Genomic DNA, 22,436 nt, shown 5'->3' on the forward strand with positions numbered 1-22,436 from the left:
AATCCCTTCATTTTTTATTTTCATTGATTTCTTTTCAATAAAATCCAATTTTTTGGGTATTTGTGTGTCTCTCCTCTTGGAGTGTGTATCTATCTCTCCTTTTAGAGTGTTTGTTATGTTTTTGCTTAGTCATGCTTGGGTAAATCTGGCTACTTTGAAAATGATTTATGTGGTTTTGTGGGAGATCTGTTTTTCGTGCATTAAATTTGGGCTGGTGCCGATTATTACAAGAGCTTACTTTTCACAACTAAAATGTGTTCATCTTTTGAGATCTTTCGCCCCCGGCTTGTCTATAGCTGATTTTTGACATGTAGATAGTTTGGGTGCTTCTGAACATTGGGCTACAGGTGGTGCGTACGTGAAGGTCATTTGTGATATTACTAGTTTCAGGATTGGTGCATGTATGATCGATCAAGATGCTATTTTAATTTTTTTTCATTCAAAGAATCGTGAGATTCATGATGTTAAACAGTCTGAAAACATAAGCGACTATTTGCTTAGCTCGTTTATTTGTTTAATCCTGACTGTGTTTTTTTCGATGGGAGTTTTGTTCCTATTGAAATTAAGTTGTAATTTTGGTTGATGCAATAAAAAGCATTTTGTCAAAAAAAAAAAAGTTCTATGGAGACCACTTTTTTTTTTGGAAACCTTGGAGACCACTTATATTCTGCAAGTTAAATATTGCATAAAAACATTGCAAAACATATTATTTTGCGAATCATGCTTTACTAAAATCATTATTTTATTCAAAATCTTGAATATCACATATGTACTACATGTAAAATATTACAAAAATATTTTATTATGCAAAACATGTTCAGTTTACAGAACATTTGTTCAGCTTGCAGAACATACACATTCTACTTATTAAACTTAAATGATCTTCAATAATTTTAATAAATTAATGATACTCGTAAAACATATTTCACAAAATAATATATTTTATAGTGTTTTGATTGCAGAACATATGTGATCTCAAAGGTCTCCGATAAAAATACGGTCTTCATAGAACTTTTCTCATTACATATATGGTACATCAAATATTTGTTAGTTTATTTTCATGATAGGTTATTCAAATTATTCCAATTATAATATGTGCTTCCGGGGGCGTAGGTGTTTTTTTTTTAATTTTTCTATTGGATCAATTTTAATAAAAAAGTCCACAAATAAATTATTTACATGGACAGGATTTCATTTAAGGAACAAAATAGGAACATAAGTGGTTCAACGTCCCCCCAACGAAAAAGTTAACATGGTCAGGCGTTTTCACAACAGTAGTGCCCCAACTGGGCACCCCATGTGTTTGCTCTCACTTTCTTTCCTGTTGCAAACTGCTATGAAATCAGAATTTCGATAAATAAATATTCGATAAATGAATAATTTTGTCAAAAAATTATTTTTCCGATCCTAACATAATAAATACAGTGTAATTTTAATCTCGATAAATGAATTAAATTTCTCGATCCGAACATATTTATTTATCGAGATTTAACTGTATTTTTTTTCTCGAAACTCCGGGGCGCTATATCTCTAGAGCAAATGATGCGATTTCATTTATGTAATAACGAGTTTTTTCTCATGAGCGTTAGAGCAAAGATGCACTTATTTCCTTTAAAAATTCTAAATTTGGGTGTTTAATGTTTTAATTAGTAGATTCCTTAAAAGGAATTTCATAAATTATGGAGTACCTAGCAGCTGTAACTTTTTATAATTACCTAGTACTTTTAAATTAAATTGACCTTTCAAATGAAAATAAAAGGACTATTGGGGGTATCAACTTTAGCAGAATTGACCTCTCAAGGGGAAAAAAAGGAATAAAATAGCTAAAATTAATTACTTTTAAACTATTATTAATTTTACTCAACAATAGTACAAGTTTCGCAACAATGCGTGACACATTTATTCTATAAAATAATTCTATACCTAAGATTTTTTTTTTCAAATTGTTTGCAACTCCCTACTAAATTTTTTATAACAATTATAACCTCCCTCTCACTGAATTCTTAACAAGCGGCAGAGACACGCACGGAATTCAAGAAGAGCGAAGAAAACGATTACTCCCATTTGTTTACACTTTCCTTTTTTGAATGTCCCTTCCAATTGTTTACATTTCAAATTTTTCCAAAAATAGTATTTTTTTTATAATTTTTAAAATAACTACATCCACTATTTCTCTCTACTATACTCACTTTATACATATAATATTAATTGGTCCTACTATTTTATTCACTTTTTTAACCTTTCTTCGCTATTTTATTATTTTTCTTAAACTCCGTGTCCAAGCCAAATGTAAATATTTGGGAGCAACGAAGGGAGTGCAGAGTATCCCATCCTACTAAAATTAATAAATCAAAATACTAATTCCAGAAAATGTCAAAAAAAATGAACGAGACGTTCAAAATGGAAAATGTTAAAAAATGAACGGGACGTTAATAAGCAGTGTATACTGTATACCAACAAGTGACGGACCTCCGTTTGTCTACAAATTGTTTGTGTCCATAAACAACCGAACCCCAGGACAATTTATGTCTTGCAGGACAGATATAAATAGGGCATTGTCCTGTATGTAGGACCAAATTATACACACTAAAATTTGAAGACAATAAAATGCAGCAACAGACAATTTGTGATAAGATACTATTGCAGGCTTATCTATATATCCACTCATCATGTTTATAAAAATTTTACGAAGGCACAGTTGACATTTAATTCATGTCGGATTTCAAAAAACTAAAACAAATACCAGGAAATTCAACAAAATTCTGTAAATTACAAAAAATAATTACTACAATTGATATTACTATAATGCTATCAAAACAAAACCCGTTTTATGATTAAAAATAAATAAAAATGAACTAAAAAAGTTGGGGGTTTCAAGAAAATTATGAAAGTAAACATGAGGGGCTGCTGTCGTTTTCTTCATTTGGCTGGCTCACCTGCCTAAATACAACTATTACACACTACTTTTTGATTGATCAAACTGCATTCAAGTATTGAAGCAATAGGGTGTGTAATGAAACAAATAAGGCCAAGAACAGGGTTATGACAAACGTCTCGAAACTAAATGATGGACCCGATTGTTAAACGAGTTACCTGCCTGTGACAATGGTCCCGTGATTTAGACTTGGAGTCAATTATCTGGCATCCCCCATTATGCTTAAAGGAACGACTCACTCCCGGACAAAATGCTTTACACAGGAGAATCGAAAAAAAGGTTAATCACAACAGAAAGTCAGAAACACACAAAAGAAATAAATTCCCTTCTTCATGCCTAAGCCCTGGTGCTAACTCGATGCAAATTCGTTTTTTTGACTTGCACAGCCTATTTAACTTCCGAGGCCAAAAAATAGAAGGCATTTTCAGAACATCCGTAAGTGAAATTCTCTAGTTAAAAAATAATACAAAACAATCAAAACTATTAACAGAGTACACTACAACCTCTTTTTACTAGTCCAACATAAATAATCTACTGCTGAACTCTGTTATTTAAAGACCTAAAGCTTGAATTCTATATTTGACCAATTAACCGGCTAAATCTAATCCATATTAACTTATAATTTTGTCTGTTAATTATGTAATTAATATTCTAGTTGAACCTTGCAGATGCTCGAGGAAATAACTGCTAAGTTCTGGAGTGAAATGTATAGTGCAATTTAACAAACGATATACATGGCCCGTGGCCACTATAAGGTATCTATTGGGTGCAATAGGCTGTGTATGTTGGCACTTGACATTTAACCAAAGTTATTCAGTACTTGCTATGATCGGTTCATGTTAGTTACTTCCTAAATCACCTATCTCTAGCTTTACGATGCTGGACAGATACTGTAACCATAGCAGCAACACATTCTCTTTGACAACACGAAAAAACCATTGTTCAACGCTTTGACAACATGAAAAAACCAAAAGCTCTGCCCAAGAAAACAGCAGTAGCAGCAGCAACAGGAGCTGAATTAACAGTGCAGTGCCTTCAAGAGTTGATTTCCTTACAATATTCATTACAAACAAGGCCAAATGACTCAACAAGGCATCACTCTGCTTCAACAGACTAAAAAATCTAGGTTTTCTCGTTGCTCGAGCTCTGTATCTCAGGATGCGAATGTCTACACTTCCCTACAAGGCTGAATACAGTTAACTATGTGCAATGCAGAGGAAATGCACAAATCATTCAGGCGTACTTTTGACGACTAGAAACTACTTCAATCTGAGACCATTTGCCTAAGATGTTCAGTTGGGCCTTCTGTATTTTCATTTGTGTTTAAATACAAACAGCTAACAAGATGGTTAATAGAGCCCAAATAACAGCTAAAACTGGATGATGACATTCAGCAGATGTAGGTACAGTTGACACAGTAGTCGGAATACAAAGCTGCCAGAAAGCGCAACAGTCCAATTACCTTATAAAGAAACCTAGTGGAAGAATCTCCTGCGACACCGAAATGATCCAAGCTCCTCATACTCTGCCTTTGTAACACACATTGTTTCAAAATCAGGGCTAGATGCCAAGAGTGACCCCCCTCGCCAAACACCTAATATGGGACTGCAAAAGCAACTCAAAGAGTTTTATTATCTAGCAACATAAGAATTAAATAGATAAATTACTTTACTAGGAAAGTATGGCTTACTCTTCTTGGGTAGATATTTTTACTTGATAATTATCTGGAACAAGAGGCCGCAACTCCCTTTCTCTGCAGTATAAGAAAACCAGTCAAGAACAGCGTGTAAAAATATGGCAAAGAAATTGCTTTGCATAAGAGTTAAGAGCTTACAGTCTTTCCGCAAATCGAGGAAACAATGTGCTTCCACCGGTCAATATGATGCTGTCCAAAGCATAAATTTAAGGCACAGATCGGTATCAGATATAAGACATTAACAAAATAAATAAATAAATGAAAGGTTTTTCCTGCTTAAAAAATGAACTGATTAATTATACCTTTCATAGAGTACAGGTTGTAGATAAGGATGACAAGAATTGACTGCTCGGACAATGCATTCGGCCAAGCCAGCCTGGTTCATTCCTACAAATAGCCAAAGTCCAGGCCATTTCAATACAAGTTGTTACAACTTACAAGAAATTCGACTCATGCAAGTTATAGTCCTTAATAGAAACAGGGAGTGCAATCTATTACTTAAAAGAAAATGTTCGACAAAAACTGCAAACCAACTTTGTCATAACAAGTAGCACAAAAGTGCTTCTCACTCTAATAATGAAACCTTGAAAATTGGCTTTCCAACGCTACAAGGCAATACAAACCTAGATCAGCAGGACGAAATATCATCTCCGGCACAAGGAAACGCTCATTCGTCAAGCTGAACTCCTGTTCACAAGGTAAAGCATTAAAAACTGCATATTGTAAATATATTAGCTTCTTAAAGATACGTGACTTTACATTCTTTGTCAAATCAATTTTATTTTTGTTCTCAAGCTTTTCCTCATGTTCTTGCTCATCTGTTTCCATTCTTTCTGTATGTTTTCCTGTGGCTCCATCGTACAAAGTAAGATATCTGTCTGCTTCAGCAGGGTCTTTCACAAAACCCTTTGTATACGTAACACCATCAGGAAGCACATAAGTGCACTTAAAGAGGTTGTCATAGCCACGTTTCCTACAAAGACATTTGCAGAAGAAAATTCAAGCAATAATATTCCTTTGACAAAAATGACTGTTATTCTGTACAATTTGTAGAATAATATTAGGTTTTAGAATATAAGAACCAATGTGTAGTATCCACATGATTTTGTCAGTGCTTAAATTATAGTTAAAAATATCAAATTACCGTCTTTATGCATCCATAAATGTCTATTGACTAATATACTACGTAAAATGGGGGTGCATATGACCCCAGATGCTCATGAGTGGCTCATCCCGATAAAAACTTGGCTTGTTTATATGCGAGGCAAACTAAAGCACAATATCAATGCGGACCTTAAACATGGTACAACTTGGCTATAGGCTTATCAATAATCTTGCGAGCAAACTCGAATTTAATGTTCCCATACAAACTCGTCTAATGTTCGCAAACAAGTACCTAAACAGACTCATGAATTAAGCTTCTTGGACAAACTCGAGCTCGCCTAATCACTAACGGTCCAAGCATGAGCAGTTCAAAGCCTAGGCTCACTCAGCTCGATTACAGCCCTACTATAGCCAAGCAACCAGAAGGCCACAAGTTTAATAATATTAAGTTAGTTCCAAAGTTACAAAGTAGAAAACAACTATACAACGCAAACCTATTATTACGATCAAAGTAAATAACTATGACAATAATAATATTAAAACTAACAGCATTCGAAGATACCAAACTAACGAGCCAACAAGTGCAAAGTAGAGTCCTACTCAGCTCGATTGCAGCCCTATAGTCACGCATCCAAAAGACCACAAACCTAATAACATCATGCTAGTTCCAAATCTTCCTCCATTCCAAAACAACTAGCCACCACAAAACTAACAGTATGATCATAGCAAATTACTACCACATTATCTATACAAACAGCCAAAGAAATCACAACCATCAGCATTCTAACCAAACAAAATAAATCCGATGACACACACATCTACATTACTGCCACCATTTTAAAAAGAACAACTAAACACTGCAGTAAGATTCAAGATATAACAACATTCTAACGAAACTAAATGAAGATACAAACTTTACAATTCCTAGCAATCAACAAATTCCTTCCAACATCCAACAAAACAAAAAAGACTCATCTGTAGCAATTCTAACGAACAAAACACACGCATAAAGATACAGTCTTTAACATACCTATCAAAAGTATGATCACGGCAAATTACTACCACAACATCAACACAACTGCCAAAGAAATCAAAACTAACAGCATTCTACTCAAACCAAATTAATCCACACATTTATATAAAAGCAACCATACTAAAGAACAACTAAACACACAAAATTCAGAAAATTACAACATTCTAACGAAACAAAACACACACATATAGACAGAGATACAATCTTTAGCATACCTAGCAATCACCAAATCGCTCTCTAACATCCCACAAAACAAAACACAACTTCTCCAAAAAACAATATAACAGCCAAAGAAATCAAAACCAACAGCATTCAAATTAAACCTACATTTTTAATTGTAACAAAAATTGAATCTTTACGATACCTAGCAACCACCAAATCCCGTTCGACAACAAAAGACACTCATCCATAACATTTATAAAACAAAACAAAATACACAAATTTTAACATAAAGATCGAATCTTTACGATACCTAGCAATAACCAAATCCCGCTCGACATCCAACGAAACGAAACACAACTTCTCCTTAACATGATCCATCAAAAAGCTCTCATCCATTACATTAACGGAGCGATAACTAATCAACTCTTTCAAATAATTACTCAACGCTTTCCCCCCCAAATCCATCCTCTTAACCCCATAATTCACACAAAAATTCTGAAACACGGGCGCGCAATGCACGAAACTAAAACCACAATCCACAACCAAACTACATTCCCTCTTACTAACAACCCCATAAGGGCGTCTACTAGCCTCATACAAATGCACCAATTCAGGCGCATTCGCAACGTAAAGACTCATAAACCCAAATTCCTCGAAAACAAGCTCATCGAAAGCGCGCTGACAGGAGGGCAAATTGAAGAGGGGTTCAGTTAAGAGAAGCGAAGAGAGTGAAGGGGTGAGATTAACGGTGGAAAATAAGTGGGCCCAGATGGCGGATTGAAGGTCTGGGTTGATTAAGTAGCCGCGGTCAATTGGGCGGCGGAGAGTGGCGGAGGTGAGGTCTTGAGAGAGGAGAGATGGGCCGGTGATGAATTTTTTGGAGGAGATGGGCCGGGCTTGGCAGTTGGGGAAGATGGTTAGTGGGTCTCGGTCGCCGGCGAGACCGGCTTTTATCTGGCCGCCGCCGTTGTCTAGGACTATTACTGTCATGGTGGGGGTTTGGGGGTGTAGATAGATACAGGGTTTTTGTGTGTACTGGTTGGGGTTTAGAGGTTGGGGTCAATTTCGGGTCTCGGTCGTGTTCGTGTCGGTTAACGTAACGTGTGAATTTCGGGTCAAGTTAAAATTATTTAAAATTAAATGAATTCAAACTTGTAAGTGAAAAGGAATAAAATTCTTGATAACGGGTCATTTCGTATTTTGCAAATCGGGTTTGATTCACTTTCGAATTTTCTCTAAGTAAATCGAGTTATGAATCGAGTCACATTCGGGTTGAGTTTCGGGACGTGTCTGATATTGGCGCCTTTGTTTAGAGGGGTTGGGGAGGAAAAGATAAATGAGATTTCTAATGTCGGATTAGAAAAATCGAAACCGAACCAAAAAATTAATTTATTTGACAATTGGCGGAAGTGGGGAGAAAAAGGAAAAAAAAATGGTGGTATTATTTAGGCTAATCCAGGGTTGGGAAGTGCTGGGAAGTACGGATATGAAGTATCTCGTAATAATTAGAGAGACATGAATCAAGTATGATGAAGACGTTAGGAATTTACCGAAAATGAGGAATCGGGTTGGGACGAGAATGAAAAAAGAAACCGAAAACGAATTGAAAAACGAAGAATGAAATTGAAATTATTGAAGGAAAAGTAGGAGGGGTTTTTGAAATGAAAATAAAGGAATTGATTTGATGATGCAGAAGCAGAACCTTCAAGTTGTGTGTAGTGTAGGACTGAAGAATTAAAATCTTGAGAGGTCTTTGAATTTGTGTCAAAGATGTGACATTAAATCTTTGTAAAGCAACATTTGTACTAGGGATTATGGACTATGAAGTGCCTCTTGCAGTTTAAGTTGTGTTAAGTCCAATTTCATTTTTAGCTTAGAGAACACTTGTTATTTTGAAAGACTTGGATATCATTAGATTCAGGATTGGTTCACTTCTCCTCATGATCTGTTAATTATTTGACAAACTTCTCTGTGTTTGGCCCTATACTCAAATTTCAGTACAAAAATAGTTAGAAATTACTTGACGGGATGGGACAACCTAGTGGTAAAGGTTTATCCTCTATCGGGTTAAGTTCCACGAGACGTATAAGCCAATTTTTTCAAAGAATACTATAGAAATTATGATTGCTCTGAATTATTCTTTTGTCCAGTTCAACTTATATAGCTCATTAAGGTAGGCTCAAACTAGAACACTACAAAATACTCCACATATATTTAGTGCTAAATTTCTAACAGAAAATTTTCCCATATTGCAGAACTGATAAGGAAAACATATACTATGTACTATAATTCTAATCTTAATCCTGGTCCCTGTCAGGATGAGAGCTCTTTATCCACTTCAGACATTGCACTGACATCATGAAACTTCTGCAAATCATTACAAACGGCAAAAGATTATTAGAATTTTATCCGAAAACGATTATATATTAGATCACACACTAATTTCACTATAATACCGGGTACTAATCAACTTACTTCCATGGTAAATCTTCCGCTAGCAACCAGTCTCCCTCTTCGTCTTGATAAACGAGTTTGTAATCGTTCATATTCTCCTCAGCTGATCACGAGTAATATCAATGTGTACGTTAAGAATAACGGTATTCAGAAAACTAATTAGCAGAACTTAATAAAATCTGCAGCTTACATTTCCCGAACATATGAAGCAATGTTGTTGCTAGTGAGTGATAAGAATGGTGTTGGCCTAAGTCAACTTTTCTCGCGATCGGAGCTCCCTCCATCTTCACCTTCACGTACAACGAATGACTAGGCTTTACATCCTCGGTGTCACTATTTTTCGTCTGATCAGTGTCCCACGAGAAAAGAGCCAATGTTTGCGGAGTTTCAGTTGCAGTACTAAGACAAGACTCATCATGATCAAACGCTTCATTAAAATTACGCTTTTTCGGGTTACCAGAGCCATACACATCCTTCAGAGGCTCTGATGTACTCTCCTTATTCATCTCAAATTTGTTAATGTCCGGAAAAAGAGCTAGTCCAAGCTGTAGCTCCATAACAACAGTAATAACCGTAGCAGACAGCAACAACAGCTTTCGATATCCGACGAATGCGGTACTCTATGTTCTTGTAGTATTTTTCAAAGAAATTTGAGTGATGGGCTATATATATATTGTTGAAGATTGAAGCTGGTAGGGACAATAGAAGTAAAGAAAAAAGTAGTACTAGTACGAATTGTAAAAAATACTAATAGTATAAAGAATTAAGCGTGTGTCTTTATCAATGTTAAACATTTAGCCGACCTAATTGCTCTTTTGTTCCTCATCATCCTCCGACACTGCCTTTATTTTTTTCTCCTCTTTGCCTTCCGTGGGCTTATTCCTTGTTTCATCCGCTGAACTTCAAGCAGCTGCTGTAATTTTTGCGAAAACAATGTTTCGGTAATATGATATTATCCGTTATGGATCAAGTCGGATCAGCGTAGACTTGCTATAGGGATTTGGGACTACATGTCGAAGTATTAACATCGAGAGATGGTCAGAGCAAACGATTGTTATTATTTTAATATTTGTTTTCACGGTAAGTATAGAGATGAACCCGTGTGTGCACATCACAATCCTATTATACACGTACCATAATTTTTTTTTCGTAATATAATATGTTGTAATAATCGTTTGTTTGGCGCCCTATCAACCTTACGTTCAAGTCAAATGAGTAAAGGCCACAGGGCCACCTCATCACATTGTTGTAATTGTTGTACTCCAATCTTCAGACATAAGCTTTGGATTTTTCAAATCATGTGTTCTATCAATGTCCCAAACTACTCCTTATCATATCACTCTCCTGCAACTACAAGTTCACTCACTACATGATCATACTAACAACAAGAAGAGGCTACCAGTGTTCTTTACATTTTAAACACCTCATTTTGTAATTTAATCTTGCTGCAGAATCATTATGCTCAAGTAGGTTGTTTGACACCTAATAAAAAAAATGTAAGCTTTATTAACACATTCGACATATTGAAACTTTCGATCAAATGCTAAAAGAACTTTAAGGATTGGGTTAAAATCTCATGAACTAAACGTTTTCAGTTTAGGGAAATGTTATTTCCGGAACACTTTTTTTTAATTCCAGAGCAATGGACCGTGAAATTATCAAATTACCCATGTCTTAATATTTCCAGGAGATGTTTATTGTGAATGCAGGGGGATAGTCTAATATTTTCACTCAATATTTGCTCTGGAAATACAAAATTTGTTCTGAAAATAACATTTCCCCCAATTTATTATGTCGAATAAACTTAACCTAGGATATGAGTCAAATATTAGAACTTGACCGCAGCCCGCAGATTCATGTCCGTTTTTTTGTTGAAACACAAATTTTAGGAGGATGAACTGAAATCGAACTCAGACCTACAACGACACGAGATAAACCTTTACGACTATCTTATCATGCTCCATAGAGGCTTTAATAATTCATAACACAGTCACTTTCGGAAGTGTAACTTAAAGAGGAAAAAAGGAGGACCAAGATTCAAATAGCAACAATAGAAGACCACGAGGAACTCACATGACAACACCCCTCGTGGACCTGCACGACTTGTCCAAGTCCATCTCAAATTCATGAACCCAATTATTAAATTCTATTCGATCTCCACTGGTTGTTTGGAGAACCAAACATTGATTTGTTTCAATTATTTACTCATTTCTTTATTAATTCTTTCATTAGTAAACAATTAAATCAACTATTTGTCGCCTCAGTGTTTTCAGAGAAGAAGAATCTTGTCTACTTGACAAGTTGAAGGGGACAACAGAGAATCTATGTTGTTTGTTCACAAAGAGTGAACCTGTATCCTTCAAATTTTATTATTTTTGCACCTATATTCGTATAAAGCAACTGTCGGTTAGCTAAATAATCTTATAAATCTTTCTCGATGACTTTGAATTTGTTACCGAATCAAACATTGCGTTGGAGTCAGAATCGAACTCAGGACACGAGAGATAAATCTTTGCCACTATATTATCTTATTTTGCTCCTTTTGATTCTAATGTCCCATAACGTTATCATACACCAGTCCTGGTTGGCTCAACCGGTTGAGAACCGGATTTTAGAGAATTACCACCCTCAAGGTACTAAGTTCGATTCCGGATAGATGCACGGATTTAAGGGTCTGTTTGGCATGCTACTTATAAGCCACTTATGACTTATAAGCCCTTAACAGCTTATCGACGAGTGTTTGTCGACCCAACTTATAAGCTGAATTTACAACTTATAAGCTGATAAGTTGAAAGTTGGCAGTGACATATTTTTTTCCAACTTATTTTCATTTTTTCACTTTTTTCTAAAGTTTTGATTTTAAAATATAAATTTTTAAATATTTTCTAATTTAAGATTCATGAACTAAGATAATTATATTTAATAATTATTTGTTTTAATTCATTTAAGTAAAAAAAATTCTGACTTATAAGTAAATTTATCCAAACACTTATAGAACTTATAAGGATTTATCAACTTATTACTTATTTCGCACTTAATCATTTTAAGTCATAAGTTACTTATTTTAAGATTTCCCAAACGGGCACTAAGTAAGAGGTCATGTTGATAGGATGTTGTGTTAGCTCTCTCCGGGATTAGTCGAGGTGCACGTAAAAATTGGTTTAAAAAAGACTTTATCCTACTATAAAGTTGGTGGATGCACAGATTTAAGTAAAATGTCATGTTGGTGGGATTTTCTTCGGGATTAGTCGAGGTGAGGTGCACGTAACAGCGGGTTTAAAAAAGATTTTATCCAACTATAAAGTTGGTGGATGCACGGATTTTAGTAAGGGTTTAAAAAGATTTTATCCTACTATAAAGTTGGTGGATGCACGGATTTTAGTAAGGGGTCATGTTGGTGGGACTCTCCCCGGCATTATTCGAGGTGCAATTAACAGTTGGTTTAAAAAAGACTTTATCCTACTATAAAGTTGGTGGATGCACGGATTTAAGTAAGGGGTCATGTTGATGCGATGTTGTGCTAACTCTCTCCGGGATTAGTCGAGGTGCACGTAACAAGTGGTTTAAAAAAGTCTTTATCCTACTATAAAGTTGGAGGCACAAAAGCCGGATCTTTAACCGGGGATAAAATCTTGGAATCATTGTCTAAGTAACAGATCCCCTGATTCGGGATACAAATGAACCAGGTCCCTATTCTATTAAGAATACACAACACCATGTGTAGAGAGTTGATATTGGCGTGCATGTCTCAATGGCAACAGCATGGGCGTTGAGTTAATAACAACTACACATTTATGGACAGGACCACCACAATTAATCTCTAGATTTTATGGAATTGTCGATCAGGATCTCAAAGTCCGGCCAATAAAGTAATCAACCTTATCTGGATAAGCTATTCTATCGTTTCTGTCGGCTAATCTGAGCACCTCAAATATCTGATGTTAATGCATTTTTCATATGAAGCAGACAAAGCAAAGGGGATATCTCGGATTCCCTATTGTATCTGCAAATAGCGTCTTAAGTTCGCCTTTTAGAGATTTTTTCTGAAGCCTGAAATGCAGATTTCGAATTAAGTCTTGTGTACAGCTGTGAGCCTGTGACCGACGCGATCCTCCACTGGTCCAGTGATGTTGCCCTCTTCTCGTTATGTATTCGAATCATTTTGAGAATGTGTGCTTGAGCTATCTTGACTTGAGCTATCTACTTGTCCACTAAGCTCATTTATAGAGTTCGATAAGGCTTTCAAGTTTATCTGTTGTCCTTGTCCTATCTTGCTGCAATTTTTCTCAGAATTTCCGCACACACCTGCAACTGGGAATGCTCACTCAAATAATGCATTTATAAAGCCTCCCACAGTCGTATAGTTGTTGTGTCACTTGTGTTACTTACTTATTAAGTTCCCTGCCGACGTGATAAAATTGACATAAACAGTTCACATATGTGATACCAAGGTACTTCGATCAAGTTAATAATCCTGCTAGATGACATCTCTGCACAAAAAACAATGCAAAGTTGCGCTCCTCAAATGTGTGTCGAATGTTACTCATAATCATGATAGTGTGATTTCAGGAAAGATGAATATCACCTGCAAATAATTTTACATCAGGCTATAGTACTAGCATAAACTGAAACATGAGAAAACAGGTGAGCTGCAGAGAACTTATGAAAGACTATATCAATAATCTCACTCAGTCTTTACAAACGTATACGAACCCAGCAGGAACGTAACATAAGTACTCCCTCCGTCTCGTTAAACTTTTGAGTAATGCCAGAGACACAAAAAATGGTAAAAAAATTGTTATAAAATGATGTGTCATGGGTGATGTGGTACTTTGGAATGATTTAATTAGTGCTTTTGATGTAAATGCAGGAGGGTTCATTTTCATTTAGCCAATAAAAATTTGACACTTGGCATTTTGTAATTTTTTTGGGAGCCAATTTGGCGCCCCTAACATTTTCCTAGATTTTTATACGTGCACTGTTTGCACGTATTTCGAGACTTCTTTAAAATATGATTTCATAATGTTTTTTTTAAATTTTTTTTTGAATAAAAGTTTAAATATGAAACTTTTATTCAAAAAAAAAATTTAAAAAAATATTGTGGAATTATACTTTAAAAGAGTATTGAGAAGCGTGCCGAAAAGTAATGTATACAATTCAATGGCACAAAGGAGAGAGCAGTAGTTTAGTCCGTCTTTTTGCTTCAACTAGCTGTTCAACTAAAGAAAAAAATTATGCATCTGTAATTACCGGCAAAAATGGCCTGCTTTGCTCAGTTGGTTAAATAGCTATCTTTCTGGTCACAGATTCGAATCCCACAAGCTACGGTTTATCTTGGTTCATGTGGTTTGCAGGTTAATTACTGTTCGATGAACTTGGACTGAACGGAGGTAGAGGGTAAACCTTGATATATATTTCTGAAAAATCTGGGTGCACTGTACAAGGAAACATCAATGAACAAAATCATACTTGATAGTTTTTCTATAATAATTTGATGATAATACATCCTTACAAAAAAACTATACGTTAACGTTACACACAAAAACGGTATTTGTTTTTTGAATTTTAGAAACAAGTATTTCCACAAAAGGAGCAAATATTATCCAATTATTATAACTAAAATATTTATTTTCCTTTTCCTAGAACGAATAATTTTTTACAAAAATATTATTATTCGTTAAAAATTATATAAAATCACAAAATATACATATCAGGAAATATACATGAGCTATATAAAACGTTATTTAAAAGATACATCCCAATTACCCACTTTTCTATTTCCTATTATAATCGTAATTAAATATTCTTTCTTAATAAATACATTTAATTTACTTGATATTTAGTGATATTTATTTTAACGTTACTTCATTGCAAACCCCCGCCAACTGAAATCATATAATAGTTAAGAATTTAAGATTATAAACTTACAAATTCGTACGTTAGACCTTTGCAAACCCCCGCCCAGTCAAGATTATAAGCTTACAAATTCGCATCTGTTCTTAACAAATTTCGGTGACCGAGAATCGAGCTCAGTTTCATTCTACGTGCAGTGTTAGAGAGACAGGGTTTGTAAGAAATGGTGACTAACACTAAAGAGAGTCTACCATTGTACGAGACAAACGACAGCAAAGAGAAACTCCAACAACATGCATCCACCATGTCCAAACAAGGTGTATACGCCGCCGTTTCATACATGACTTGTGCAGGTTTCACCTTCATTTGGCCTTTAAATTTCTGTTACAGTTTTAAGGATTAGAAATTAGATTATTGATATGCGAGATATTTAGCTTTACCGCTAGACTATCGATGAATTATTATGTTTTATTCGGTTTGATACGTACTAGTAATGTTTTATTCGATTTGATTATTCGTGTTAGTCAAACATAAGTCGATTGTATTTTGACGCTATAATTAAAATAAGTCTTTTTTAAATTTTAGTTGATAAAATTTATTTTGAAAGTGAAAATTCAATCAAGATTTCACAGGATTTTTTTGGATTTTTTAAATTAAGAGGTATTCAATTTGAATTTTAAAAAATATGAAATTTAATAGAGATTAGAAAAAGTTTTTTAAAATTTGAGTGTATTCAATTTAGATTTTAAAAATTCTACTGAAATCTGGCGGTATTTAATTTAAAAATCCATCAAAATCTGATGGTATTCAAAAGTATGTGAACTTTTTTTTATTTGAAAAAGTGGTAGATTTTGATGGATTTGTTAGTTCATTTTTAATCTTTTGAAATCTCTTTAAAATACATGAGATTTTGAAGAATTTCCGGAAATCTTCATAAAATGAGCAAGACTCTGCAAGATTTTTCTATCAACTCCGTCAAAATCCACGAACAATTAAAATTAACGAAAATCTTTTAAAATTCATGAATTATTATCGATTCTTTAAAATCTGAAATGAATACACTACTTAATGTGGCTGAATTTATTTACAACTTCTACATGTTATGAGATCACAACATGCTTTATCACCATGGAACTGAAGTAATTCAAACAAAAATCGGAACAATAACAATGTTGTTTTTCTTGCAGTGCTACTGATAATGTTCAATAAGGCAGCCCTTTCTTCATACAAATTTCCTTATGTAAATGTCATCACTCTTTGCCAGGTAGCCTCCATTTGTTGCTTGCATGAACTATGTATTGAGATTTCTGTTCATACCTGTTTTCGTTTTCAGCGAGTTGTGTAATTGTAATTGTAAGGCCTATACATTCCAGCTGAACGCGGGGAATTTTTTAGTTGATTAAGTGTTATTGATAGATTTTGTTGGCTGAAATAGATGGTGTTTATTGGTCATACAATTGTGAAGTGATTCTAGGTTTTTGTATTTGAAAATCCTAATTAGACTAGTTATACTTATACCTTACCAGGACAATTACGCATAGCTCTTGCTTGACTTCTTCACTGAACCAAATCGTTTTTGAACTGAAACAAGGCTATAGTGAATATGATCACTTGATCAGTATGCATCACACTTCACCTACAAGTCCACAAAATTAGATGCTGAGGAAAAAATCGGTGGAAATTCATTCATTGAAATGTTTCAGGATCCATTATGAGTTTTATGTGATTCGAGGGTATTGATTTTACTAAACAAAAGGATGTGCTGGTGCTGCTGGATAAATGGTTTTCAAGATTTATATTATAAATTAGACTTTCTCTATATGATTTTTAATTTTTACTATTTAACATTTCAACTGCTAAGTCTAGTTTCATAATCATCTTTGTTATTATACCGTGCATAAGCTTATTTTGCTTTTCAGATGCATGCTTGCTGAAGATAACTATTTGTTTAGCTTAATGTTTCTGTGTTCACTTCAAAATCTGGCATGTCAAAGTTTTTTTGTGTTCTACTATGACTCAATTGTCCTAATAAGTAATTTTATTTGTTGAAGATGTCATGTTCGTGTGCATTACTCTATATTATGAGACGTTGGAAGGTCATTTCGTTCACAGTTACTGAACCACATGGCAAGGAAACTAATTCAATGATCCTTGTGCCTCTAAGGACAGTGCTTCATACTCTTCCTCTGGCAGTCTCGTACTTGCTTTACCTGGTGTGTGTTTTCTGTTTTGCGTCTGGACATTTATTTACCACAATTACCAAGCAAGCCTCTAAAATTATTTGTTTTTGTCTAAAAGTTAGTTTCAATGGAGTCTGTTCGCGGGATAAATGTTCCTATGTACACAACTCTTCGAAGGACTACTGTGGCTTTTACTATGATTTTCGAGTATTTCTTGGCTGGCCAAAAGCATTCTCTCTCCGTTGTTGGCAGGTAAGCTTATTGATCATTTTGTTATTCAACATGTATTCCCCCCTAACTCATAGGCAGATATCCTGATGAAGTTAAAGAGAAAAATAGGTCATCTAGTAATTTTTAAGAACAGATGTTTGCATTTTCATGTTTCTCTTTATTTGGTTGTCTTAGCAGTGTGAATCATTTTTTTTTAATTTGGGATCTGATGAATCTGTTAAAATCCGTAAATAACCAGGACATTAGCGTCCTATTGCTGTTATGTTAACTTAACTTTTGATAAGAACTCAAAGGGTTTATGCAGTGTAGGGATAATCATATTTGGCGCAATTGTTGCTGGAGCTCGGGATTTGGCATTTGACACCTATAGCTATGCTGTAGTTTTCACAGCAAACATCTGTACTGCGATATATCTTGCTTCTATAGCCCGAGTTGGTATTACCAGTTTTCTTTGTTTTTCTCATTTTCTTTAAGAATGTGAAATTCTGTGGTAACTTTTCTGATGCCCATTCTTTAAATCTGTCCAGGAAAGTCCAGTGGGCTTAATAGCTTTGGCCTCATGTGGTGCAATGGTAAGATATAGATCCAAGATCCAAATAGATTATCTGGTTTAGAACCTGTTTTGCAACTGATACTATAGTCTATACATTCAGTAGCTACCGTCTTTTTCTAGTGCAGCCTGTCGGTTTTCAGTTTTCAGACAGTAACAATCTCAAATATAGTCTTTTTGGGCTAATTTCTTGCAGGACTGATATGCACACCATTTTTGTTGATTTGGACATATCTTAGAGGTGACCTGGAAATGACATTACAGTTCCCCTATCTGTTCTTCCCCGGCTTTCAGGTATTTCCTACCCCAGTGCTATTACCTTATACATGCATACCATTGGTCATAGCATAATCTATTACTTTCTGTCTGTAATCTTTTTTTTCGTGCTACTATTTTGCATCCAAAAGAAATTACAGGATCAGACATCTAGTTATTTACTTGTTTGCACGTTAGGCTTTTGTTTCTCGAGTAAGATGGTTTTGTATATATTAAGCCATAAGTTTTTGTTCTACTATTTTTTGCAGGCTGTGATGGTTTTATCTTGTCTAATGGCCTTTTTATTAAATTATACCGTCTTCTTGAATACAACACGCAATTCAGCACTAACACAGACAATTTGTGGCAATTTAAAGGTGTGTAATCAATGTGTACTGATATAGGTTTACACAACCATTGCTAAGACAAGTGTTCTCACTTTATCTGTTATATTTCTTGCGAACAATGTAGGACCTCTTTACGATTGGGATTGGCTGGCTATTGTTCGGTGGGCTCCCGTTTGATTTGGTAGAGCATTTTCATGTTTTCATTATTTCATAATTCTGTTTTACTCAAGTACTGTCTGGAGTTGACCTTAATAGAGTGTCTTCTGCAATAGGTCAACATTTTGATGTTTATTGCAGATGAACGTTGTCGGACAATCTCTTGGTTTTCTCGGATCATGTCTGTATGCTTATTGCAAATTGAGAGGGAAGTAAAATTTCTTCTGAATATGCTGATTACCAGAGGTAGCTCGATTTTTTCCAACAACAGCAGCTATGATTGTCTTAGCTAGCGATTTTGTTTAATTTACAATCCATCGATGTTTTCTTCAGCATAAACCAGAAACTCGACTAATTTTCAAGAAATTTAAGTGTCGTATATTGCATTCGTATAATTTTATATTGCAGTAGTATAGTAAATCATGTCTAACAGATATATTTGCATTGTCACACCCCGAAAAATCAAGAAAACATACTTAAGTATGTATGTCTAGTGTCCCTTTGTGATGCAATCTGCAAAGTAGGAACTTATTATGACAGCATTCCCTAATGAAATCGTCGCGAGAAAGAAGAAGAAGACAGGTTTGGGGTTCTTCTAGGTAGTTAATGTGCCTTCATAATGGACAGCAACTGGAGTTGGGAGTATATTCTGTCTGCAGAATATAACAAGACACTGGGCCTGTTTGTAATGCATTTTAAAACCATAATCATATTGCGTGATTACTGCAAAGCCTTTGGGGATCTCTTATAATAATGTTGTTTTTCTATAGTAGTGAAAGAGAAAAAGATGTTTACCAGGCATTAAGATGAAACTTACTCAACGTTTTACGTTGAAAGTCGATTATTGTTTAAACATTTCAAGGTTTAAGCAGTGTTCGACTTAGTTTCGGGAGAACTGGTAACTTAACATATTATTATTGAACATGCTAATACATGTCTACCTCGGAAAAACAAGAAACTATCCGGGTTAAACAATCAAGAAGTGCCTAAAACTAAATAAACTGGTTAGTCTTCTTGAACACCTAGGATCTGCCAAAAAATATAAAAAAATAAAATAAAACAGAAGCAAATGAATTAAGAATTTGCAAATTGGCATGTGGCGTGGGAGAATCTGTTTTTTAGTAGGGGCATGCCAATGAATCATCCCCTCGTTCTTCCAAATCAATGAATACACCACAAAAAAAAAGAATACTAATGTAAGGAGATTATACGTGCAAATCTTTCGTTTATAGGTGCACATCGACAGTAAGATTAAAATATTCTTGTGTGCATATTTAACTCCAACTTATATTCATATATAACAAGAATAATTTGGTCTTTTTTTGACAAATATGACTTATTGCATTATAAATTAGTATTTATTCTCATAAATTCTCGGGATAAGCGAAGATCGAAACCAGTACCTGAGACAACAGAGAATAAACTCTTAACCACCTAAGATATTCAACCGTGATCAAAATAATCCGGTCTTAATTTCAAAAACGAGCGTGAACCTAGAAATTAAGGGTGTGCACGTATCAGCTCCCGTTACGAAGCTGCAAGTTAAAAAGATGAGGAAAAAGGAAGGGTGAAAGTAAGGGAGGAGGAAACCAAGAAGATTGTCCGAGAATAGAGGCCAAAGAGAGGGCCACTATAACGCCGATGTCTCCGCAAAAGGGGTGATTAAGCTCTGCAACTTTTGCTACAAAAGTGTGCGTGTGTTTAAACAATAAACACTCTTCCTCTTTTGTTAGACACTTAAATGCTTAACTTCTGCACTCCTGTTCCCAATATTCCCATCCCCCCCTCTCCCATGTACGTGATTTTGACCCATTCCCTCCATTGTTTCTGCTACTAACCACCCTTACTTTATGTATCTTTCATTTGTATAGAGAGGCACTGCCAACTTTAAACAATAACAACTTTCAGTCTTTGACTGATTTCGTTGCATATTTTGAGTACCATATCAGATACGGATGGGGTCCTTTTTTCGAAGCTTAAGTGATTTATCGAAAAAAATGTGTATTCTCGTATAATTCAAGATTTGTGCGTTTTAGGCGATATATTAACCTCACGTAGAATGATAGAATAGAATTGTGTTACGATGGGAATCGAGATATGGAATTGCACGTGGAATAGTAGAATCGTGTTACAATGAGAACTAAAAAAAGTGTAAGAAGCAAGAATTTGTGTCGTGATTCTGGTAAAATCTTAAGATATCAGAAAAAGAACCCAACGGATCTTATACATTTCAACGTTCCTTGTCAGTCGTGCAATATGTTTCATACGGATTGACAAGACAACATACATAACCAAACAAATACCAGTTATCAATACTTCGTCCTAAACTGTGCACAAATACTATGTTAAATAACCGAGCACTCTAAAAATTTAAGGTATCCGAGAAAGGCTACAACAAGTTCTTATGTTTTTCAACAAATTCTTTAGTTCTAACGTATATGATCATATGTAGTGTGCATTTTCAAGTTGGGACACAAAATGTATGTCCTAAACACAAGTAGTAAACCTGCAAAGGTAAACAAGTAAGCCAATTATACAATCTTGTTACTCCAATTAAACAATTAAGCAAATGCAAGCATGAATAATAAATTAAATAAAAAGGGGAATGTTGCTTAAAGTAATTAATGATAATGCATGATAAAAAAGAGCCAAAAAAAGAGAAAAAGAGGGTATGTTTTTTATGAAGAATAAATTTATGGAGGTGCATGCGCAGGAGAAAGAGAGGTGATAAGTGTATATGAGTAGAAACTAAGCATGAGAACCCTAAAGTTAATATTTTGTTAGCTCTTGACATCAATCATTTCCCTCACCTTCTTCCTAACTTCCTTCCCATCCCTATGCAAAACCCTCTATATACTCACCTCACTTCATGCACTCTCTCCCCATCTCTGCACTACTCTTCTTCAAGCTAGTTATGCAAATCCTCCCTCTTTCGATTCTTTTCTGATATCGTTTATCGTGTTTTGAGCACATCTCATACATAGCTAGTACTTCAACATATGAAGTTCACCATATACAGTCTTGCATTATGGGCTTGAGGGTATTGATCTTATATTATCTTGATCTCGTCGATTTAGTATTCAGTATGATATTTTTTTTCTTAATGTACTGTGTGATATTGCTACATCAGACAAATCTGATTTTGCAGCCATACCTTCAATTTGATTAGTTCAGGTGCGGTTATATTATGTTTTTGAAGTCTCAAATTCTGTATTGTTAATGTGTCGAGTGTGTGTGTGCGTACGTCTCTGATACCATGTTGAGCTCATCTAAAACCTTAAGGCGTTAGAAGAAGGCACAACCGGATCATATATTATACTCAAACACATATCTTCGCATTCTCTTAACCTAAACCCTTACTTCATCTAGCTATAAATAGTGGCCTATCTTCATTCCCCTTTAATTATGCTGTCATTTATAGTTCTTAGTTGCATTTTAATTTGTATCTGGAAATCAAATTCAGAAAGAGATGTTGGTGAG

General features: G+C 34.9%; 3 protein-coding genes across 5 annotated transcripts; 1 reads left to right on the forward strand and 2 right to left on the reverse strand.

The window, feature by feature from the left end:
- Nucleotides 1-2,828: 2,828 nt before the first annotated feature.
- LOC141708915 (actin-related protein 6) lies at nt 2,829-8,003 on the reverse strand. 2 transcript variants are annotated; one of them, XM_074512751.1, is made up of 8 exons: nt 7,241-8,003; nt 5,391-5,604; nt 5,255-5,318; nt 4,934-5,018; nt 4,770-4,820; nt 4,626-4,688; nt 4,398-4,540; nt 2,829-3,188 (listed from the first exon to the last, which is right to left on the reverse strand). In XM_074512751.1, exons 1-7 carry the CDS (start codon nt 7,918-7,920, stop codon nt 4,411-4,413), a joined length of 1,287 nt encoding a protein of 428 aa, XP_074368852.1. In that variant the 5' UTR covers nt 7,921-8,003; the 3' UTR covers nt 2,829-3,188; nt 4,398-4,410. The 2 variants fall into 2 exon arrangements, with proteins under 2 accessions (XP_074368852.1, XP_074368853.1); XM_074512752.1 differs by lacking the exon at nt 2,829-3,188 and adding an exon at nt 3,840-4,113.
- Nucleotides 8,004-9,060: 1,057 nt separating this feature from the next.
- Nucleotides 9,061-10,025, reverse strand: LOC141708924 (auxin-responsive protein IAA28-like). Its single transcript, XM_074512762.1, has 3 exons — nt 9,575-10,025; nt 9,406-9,487; nt 9,061-9,297 (listed from the first exon to the last, which is right to left on the reverse strand). Exons 1-3 carry the CDS (start codon nt 9,939-9,941, stop codon nt 9,228-9,230), a joined length of 519 nt encoding a protein of 172 aa, XP_074368863.1. The 5' UTR covers nt 9,942-10,025; the 3' UTR covers nt 9,061-9,227.
- A 5,424-nt stretch (nt 10,026-15,449) lies between these two features.
- LOC141708918 (UDP-N-acetylglucosamine transporter UGNT1-like) lies at nt 15,450-19,670 on the forward strand. 2 transcript variants are annotated; one of them, XM_074512757.1, is made up of 10 exons: nt 15,450-15,590; nt 16,425-16,501; nt 17,289-17,450; nt 17,536-17,669; nt 17,953-18,083; nt 18,176-18,220; nt 18,395-18,492; nt 18,723-18,830; nt 18,925-18,981; nt 19,098-19,670. In XM_074512757.1, exons 1-10 carry the CDS (start codon nt 15,461-15,463, stop codon nt 19,170-19,172), a joined length of 1,017 nt encoding a protein of 338 aa, XP_074368858.1. In that variant the 5' UTR covers nt 15,450-15,460; the 3' UTR covers nt 19,173-19,670. The 2 variants fall into 2 exon arrangements, with proteins under 2 accessions (XP_074368858.1, XP_074368857.1); XM_074512756.1 differs by lacking the exon at nt 15,450-15,590 and having other exon boundaries at nt 16,359-16,501; nt 19,073-19,670.
- The last annotated feature ends 2,766 nt before the right edge of the window (nt 19,671-22,436 follow it).

The sequence above is a fragment of the Apium graveolens genome, chromosome 2 (assembly GCF_009905375.1).
Source record: "Apium graveolens cultivar Ventura chromosome 2, ASM990537v1, whole genome shotgun sequence".
NCBI lineage: Eukaryota > Viridiplantae > Streptophyta > Magnoliopsida > Apiales > Apiaceae > Apium > Apium graveolens.